This window comes from Myotis lucifugus, unplaced genomic scaffold, assembly GCF_000147115.1.
Source record: "Myotis lucifugus unplaced genomic scaffold, Myoluc2.0 scaffold_8129, whole genome shotgun sequence".
Taxonomy (NCBI): Eukaryota; Metazoa; Chordata; class Mammalia; order Chiroptera; family Vespertilionidae; genus Myotis; species Myotis lucifugus.
The window spans coordinates 1-7,152 of NW_005879177.1; the positions used below are offsets into that span (position 1 = coordinate 1).

Sequence of the window (7,152 nt, forward strand, 5' to 3'; positions counted from 1 at the left end):
GGGTCAGTGGCCTCTGACTATCCTTCACTCCTTAACTACCCTAACCCAATACCCCCAATAAGCAGGACTTAAATGAAATATAAATAATGTTGCTCTGAAGACCCACCATAATACAATTTCAAACTCCAGAAAATAGGGACTCTTATCAAGCACTTGACCAATTGCCACATTACTATTTTGTAAAAGTAAAATACTAAAAAACAAAGATTGCTGTGTTCCCGTAAGGAGGTGACTGAGTTTTTATTGATCCCTAGGCTCCAATCACTGCCTGAGTGTCCCATCTGCCCCATGCAGTGGGTACCTTTACAGTGCTGAGGTCCATGGGGTGTTTAATGATGTCATGGTAATCATGCAGGCCCAGAGCAGAAGCATCCACTGGTTTATAGAAAGGCCAGGCATAGGCAGCATGCTTCTTAGAGAGTAACTCCTTCAAAATTCCATTGCAATGTTTCAACTGTTCTGATAGCTTTCCTTTCTTGGAGCTCTGGTGTTGTTGCTGAGAGTCAGGTAAGTCTTTGCGTGGGGGCTTGATGGGGCGGCCACTCTCTCTGCGCATAGGGGGAAGCCGTGCTGCCTTCGGCTCAAGACCCCCGGGGGGGCTAGCTGGGGAACCAGGAGCCAGGATGGCTGTAGGTGTTGGGGTAGTAGTATCTGCTTTCCGCTTTACCCCCTTTTTCTGCAAAGAAAAACAAGACGGAAACCTTTTACCTCAGGTCCACCTCAATCAAGCTTTCCCCCCCGATTGTCCAAAAGAAATCCATGGATCTATACCTTGGCAAGGGGCTGGGCTGGGGGAGCTGCAGAGACAGCAAGGAGCGGGGGTCCGGCAGTGCAAGGACTTGAGAAGGGGAGAAGAGATGACCGATGAGTGGGGAATGTTGAGGACAGTGGTAGGTATCTCGGGAGGTGGAGTATACAAGGCTGTGTGAGATACAGAAGAGATAGCAGGCACCTGGTGGGCACTGGTGATACTGCCCTGGAGTGCTAAAAGAGAAAAAAAGGTTAGTGTGGTCATCTTTCCCACCGTTTGGTCTCCCATTAGCAAAACTGCCACTCTTCCTACCTGCCAACTTGGCCCCCTTCTTGTGGCTGTTCTTAGGGATGGTCACCACAAGCTCTTGTTCCTCTTGTGGCATTGAGGCCACTTTCTGTAGGAAGATCTTTTCCAGCGTTTGTGCCATCAGGACAATATCATCAGTGGGCTACAGAAAACAAACAAAAAGGTTCAAATATCAGCAAAATATAGATTACTTTCCTCAAAGGAATTCCTAGCTCCAGGCATCATCACCACTCCTTTGATATAAGTTTGTCACGGAGTACTAAAAATTACCTACACGGGGCCACTAATTCCCACTTTCTCTCCCAAACCTTGTCCCTAAAAACGCAACCAAGAAAAAAAATTCAGAAATAAGGAAAGTAGATCCTGCTCTTTTCAGATCTCTAGGAATTCCTAACAAACAGGGCCACCACCCAAGTATGAAGAGTGTTCTACTTAAACCTTTTAACTCTGGATTTCTGAAGCCACATCACTGGGTGATGGTACCCTTTGGAGCTCAGGTTTTCTAGATCCTGACTACTGAGAACACCTACTATAGTAAAAGAATTGTGTAGACCAGGGGTGGGCAAACTTTTTGACTCAAGGGCCACAATGGGTTCTTAAACTGGACCGGAGGGCCGGAACAAAAGCATGGATGGAGTGTTTGTGTGAACTAATATAAATTCAAAGTAAACATCATTACATAAAAGGGTACGGTCTTTTTTTTTTTTTTTTAGTTTTATTTATTTCAAACTGGCCGGATCTGGCCCGCGGGCCATAGTTTGCCCACGGCTGGTGTAGACAAAACTCCAGCAATGAAAACACCGTCTGTCCCCGTCTATTAATGAACACACAGAGAAAAACTCACTTTGTTGTAGATGTAACAGTTGGTGAACATGGTATTAAAATCCTGCATACACTCTGAAGCAGCCCAATAATAGTTGTTTTCAAGTCTCCTCTTAATAGTACCCATGTCCATCGGCTGCTTTATAATTTTGTGGTAATCCTAGAAAAACACAAAACAAAAAAAAGGTCAGAGCCACCAAAAAATGCATACCTGTTCTCCTAAGCAAATTACTGATCCCCCAACACACACACATACACACACGCCCTGTGTTGAAGGCGTACAGTTCCCTAAACTGCGGCCCCAATTAAACTACAGGACAGAAAAAAATGGAATAGGATTCTTAACACCCATCAGGAGGCCCCTACTGTCTTTCTCTAACCACCCACACCTCCCACCCACTGTGCAAGGTTTCCCATCCTGTGACATTACCTCTGGGGCTGGCTATCCATGGGCTGCATGAGGGAGAGGAAGAAGCTAAGAATTTTGGCCACCGTGGTCCTCTCCCAACCAGGGGTGGGAATCTGTAAAATGGAGCCAGGGCACAAAAGTTAAGGAAGGACACACGGAGGGCACAAAGAGAAATGCCAAGATAGCAAACTGTTGGATCAATGGCAAAGGACCAAAAATTCAGAAATCTGGTGGCTATATGCTCAATGTGGGGGAGATGGGAATCCCTAGGGGCCGCAGCAACTATACTAGACAGCCCACCCCCACTCATACACATTCTTGTTCATTCCCACACCTCCCCACTTCAACTTCTCAACTCACCGGCAGACCCAGTTTGACAGCATCCACAGGCTGCCGGAAGGGCCATGCAAACTGATGTTTCCACAGAGCCTTCATCACCACCTTGTGCAGGTACTGCAGCTGGTTGGTAACCCGTCCTGGCTTTTTGGGATTGGATACCTCCGGGGGTGGTGGGTTGGCAGGGGTCAGTTGTAAAGCTGGCACTGAAGCCATTGTGGGGCTTTCGAATCCCTCATACAACAGGGAGGGCTTTCGAATCCTTTTCCCAGGCGCTGCAGCTTCTGGGCCCAGCCCCAGTAACCCTGCATTCCCCTCCCCAGGGAGCCTGTGAAAATGGGAAACAAGATTAGATGTGGCAAGCTATAGAAACTAGGGAAGAGTGTAATTTACACTACACACCCAATAAATCCACACTTGGGGCCTAGTGAGAGGTAGGCAAACTTTACAACCAGTACTCAAACATCCGAGATTTTGTTCTTGTCCCCCATTCCCATGTTTTTGTTTCCTTATTTCTACCACACCTATTTAGATCCCACCTTCTGGAGTCTGATAGGCTTTAGCATGTTTTTCTAAAATTACTTAGGAAAAAAAAAAAGCCCCCAAATGGTTTCTTGCAGGACATAACTGAGAACCACAGGCTAATGGGGAAGAGACTTAAGTGAAATGGGTGGAGCGTCGAAACTCAAGCTCCAAGCCTGAGGACCTCATCCACTAGGCCCTAGTGACTAGGGGCTTGATGGTTGCCATGGTGGTCGAGCCTGGGGGAAGCAGGTGGAAAGAGGAAGGGAACAAAAAAGGGAGAATTTCATAAAATGCTGATCAGACAGCTAAGAATCCACGAGGGCAGAAGAGATCAGCATCCTCCACATGCTCTGCATAGTTAACTTCAAAGAGAAAATAGACCCCGGAAATCTAACGGAAAACCATACCAAGTAAAAAAAAAAAAAAAAAAATCAGACAAGGAGCGTATTTGTCGGGCTTCACAGCCTATAATAATCCAGCTGCCAGCCCCCAGAATTTTTGGCAAATCCAATCTCCTCGTTCCAAGGGCCTCAAAAAATAGAGCTGCCCAGTCAAGGTCACAAGAGGGATAGACCCTCGCCCCCACCTTGCCAAAAAACAAGATTCCAACAACAGTTCCCACTGGAGCATCAACTCTGGAGATTCAAGGCCAACAGTGGTTCAGGTTTACATTCTCCTTGGTGCCCCTCTGGACCAGGTGTTTCCAGGGCCTACCATTAAGATCACTACCCTGAGATCTTATTGACACCCAAAGACAGCTGGACCGGAATCCTTAGTGCCACCTCCCACCTTGAATGAAACTCAAGGATATCAAAACCGTCCCCACCACCGAACAAAACACTCATCCACCCCAACACAAAACCGACCCAGTTACTGTAAGACAAGCAGGGGTTTAATGATCCAGCCCAGATACCAAGAACCCACAGGCTAACAATAATCCCTGTCCCTACTCTGGGAATTCCCGTAGCCAGTCCCCGAAGCTGTCACCATGGCAACCTTATAAGGCACTAGTTGTGGCCGCGAACACCTCAAAAGGACTATGACAAACCGTCGCTAAACACAAGGCCCACTACCCGCAGCCCAATCAATGTGGTCCTTCCCCATTACATTCCGCCGCCAACCTAGCTGGGACCGACTCGGTTAAGACTGGGCCACCGCCGGGGAAGTAGCGGAGACATTGACAACCTGTACTCCCTCCATACGCAGCGGCCGGGACACGACCACGGTTCCAAAACCGTCGCTCAAGCCCCTCCGCGAGCCCCCGAGTCAACAGTCGCGCCACGGAAGAGCAGCGCGCCCGTCAGTTCTGTATTCCCTCCGAACCCGACCCCTCACCCCCGTGCCGCAGCCCCCAACGTCCCCGTCCCGCTCGCGACGACGTACTTGTGGGGAGTTACGTTTTGCAGCATCTTGACCGCGGGGAACCGGCGCTGCACTCAGCCGCGGCAAGTCCGGGTGGCCTCGGTTCCCCTCGCCGCCCGGTCCAGCATAACCCGGGAAGTAGGGGGGGCCGCTGCCCTTGCCTTCCAGGCGACAACCCCCCCCCCGACCGGGCAGGAAAGAAAGTCTCCTCCGCTGTTTCACCGAAAGCTCCCGGCAGCTTGGCGCGCTCCGCAGGAGGCGGACAGCGAGAAAATGGCGGCGGCCTCAGCAGAGGCGGGCGAGCGAGGGGACTCTTCCAACCCTAGGAAGGCCCCCGATCCCAGACAACGTCGTCAATATTGCCCGCTGTTGATCTGCAAGAATCCCCTCTTCCTGCGGGGACCGTCCGGGGCGGACGAAGTCCCGTTTCAATCTCGATGGAGGCGGATGAACACGAAAAGTGGTTTAAGGAGCCGCCGCCTCCATCTTTGAAATCCTCTTGAGGGCGGAGTAGAGGGGGTGGACAGATTCCGAGGATTGGGCGGGGCCCGAAAAAGGGGAGCTTCGGGGGCTTCTATGGGGTCTGTACTGTCCGCCGGGAACGGTCATAGGCCGAGACGAAGGCCATTTCCAAGCGGATGGACGTGGATTGCAATGGCGGGCCCCGACGACTCGAAAGCTCTGTATCGGTAGGCAGAATCCTCCAGCCCGTTCTAGAGGTTGCTCCACTCCAGCGCGAAATGGCGCCGCCGAGCCCCGCGCCAGCCCTTTATATATAGGCGGAGGGGCGGAGCTTCGCCGCTCATGCGCGCCACCGCGCTTGAGACTTCCCCCACCCCCGGCGCGCGCGCACGCCCGGGAAGAAGTCCAGGCGAAGGGGAAGGAACGCCTCTCCGCGGGAGCATCTTCTATTGGTCCGCTGGAGAGATTACGTCATAAACTTGATTCCCAGAGCGTCGGTCACCAGGCAGAAGAGTGCCGCAGAGCCCCTCAGGGAAGCGGCGGCCGCCATGTCGCTGAGCCAATTGGCTGCGCCGAGAGTCGGCGACTCCAGGGGAAGGACGTCGGCGGGGGGCAGCACCCTCTCCCCACCTCCCTTTCCGACAGTCTTCCCAGGCCTCCGGGCCCCGGGCGACCGGCGACCGCCAAGCTGGGGCAGGTCGGGCCATTCGTAGCTCCTCCACAGGCCAGACCCGCAGGACCGGTGGGGCCGCGTGGGCGTCGCCAGCCTCGCCGGCAGGGTGTGGCCGCAGGACGCCGCCGGGGGATGGTTCTCCACTGGGAGGCCGCGCAGCGAGGAATCTGAAATGAGGAAGAAGACGCCATCTTAAAGCCACGGCCTGGTACTCGGGCAAACAGCTAAGGGCCCCCAACGCAGCGGAGACGGGACCCAGCGTCTCTATGTCCCACCACGAAAAACACAGGCTTGCCCGAGTCTTAAAATAGCCCCTGCCCTGCCCCGCCCCAGGTCAGACAACAGAAAGACAAAGGCAAAAAGCTCCCCAAAACTTGTATCAACAAGGTAAAACCTACAATTCGTTCCAAAAGCTTGCACCCCGAGCACATCTCCGACCGCGGCCCACTCACACTATGAATACAAATACCTGCGGGCTCGACCCGATCGCAGGAGCCCCAAGTGGGGCCAAAACCTGGAAACACACCTACAGACGAAACCCACCTCCTCCCAACCTCATTCCGACGTCTGCTCAGCGGAAAAAGCAAGTCCCGCGAGGGGCGAGTCTCGGGGAGCACCCTCCCCGGCCAGCGCTCGGACTGCCCCCCGGGCCGAGGGCGAGCCCGCACCCCCTGAGGGTCCCTCCGCCCCGCGGCCGGAAGGGCCCCCCATCCCCCACCGGGGTCCGCAGTCCTCCCCACGGAGCGGCGGGTCCTTCGGTCAGCGCCAGGGAGGAGGGCGAGCGGAGGAGGCGGCCGCAGCGGCTCACTAGCCCTCCCCCTCCTCCTCTCCCCTCCCCCCGGGCCGTCCGCCTCCGAGGAGGGGCAGGAGCCATTTTGGGAGCTCGGTTTCGCCCCCTCCCCCCGGCCCACGCAGCTAAGTCTTCCCACAATCTGCGGTCTGAACAGGGCTGGGCTAGAATGGACTGAACCGGAGCACAGCAAGGTCAGACCTCTGAAGCCGTGATCTCCGGGCTCCCAGGCCCCTCCGTTCCCCTTTTCTGGGCACCAAAGAGAACAGGCTGCACATCCGAAAGGAAATGAGTGCAAATCCACGAGGACATGGGCCCCCTCCCCTCGGCAGGGCTCCCGAGGGCCCCGATCCCCGAGTGCCAACGCCGCCGCCCGCCCGCCCTCTGCAGCAGCTCTCGAGCCTTGACCTCGTCACTGCGTCTAAAATGGCCGTCAGCCTCCCGTCTTCACGGCCCCCCAGGCGGGCAGACCCTGCGGGGCAAGTGCGCCCCGGGAAGGACGGTGTGCCGGCCCCCCTCCCTCCAGGGACCAGGCCTCGGCCCCCAAGTACACGGGGCCGCCCGGCGGCGGCAGCGGGAGGGCAGTGACACAGCAACTTTGCAGAACCGCCTCCCCTCCCCCCGGGCCGGCCTCCCAGCCGCTCCCTCCCCCCGGGCCGCGCCAGTCTGCACAGAGGCCGCCAGGAAGGGGCGGTTGGGAGGGGAGAACGCGG

At 55.0% G+C, this 7,152-nt stretch overlaps 1 protein-coding gene across 1 annotated transcript; it reads right to left on the reverse strand.

Annotated features, from left to right (window-relative positions):
* Window positions 1-207: 207 nt before the first annotated feature.
* Window positions 208-6,346, reverse strand: LOC102435226 (bromodomain-containing protein 2-like). The gene is given in 8 exon segments (XM_023749405.1): window positions 208-676; window positions 772-829; window positions 831-984; window positions 1,064-1,202; window positions 1,905-2,042; window positions 2,652-2,955; window positions 4,536-5,816; window positions 6,193-6,346. Coding segments are annotated over 7 exon segments (1,245 nt in total). The 5' UTR covers window positions 4,562-5,816; window positions 6,193-6,346; the 3' UTR covers window positions 208-250.
* Window positions 6,347-7,152: the final 806 nt, after the last annotated feature.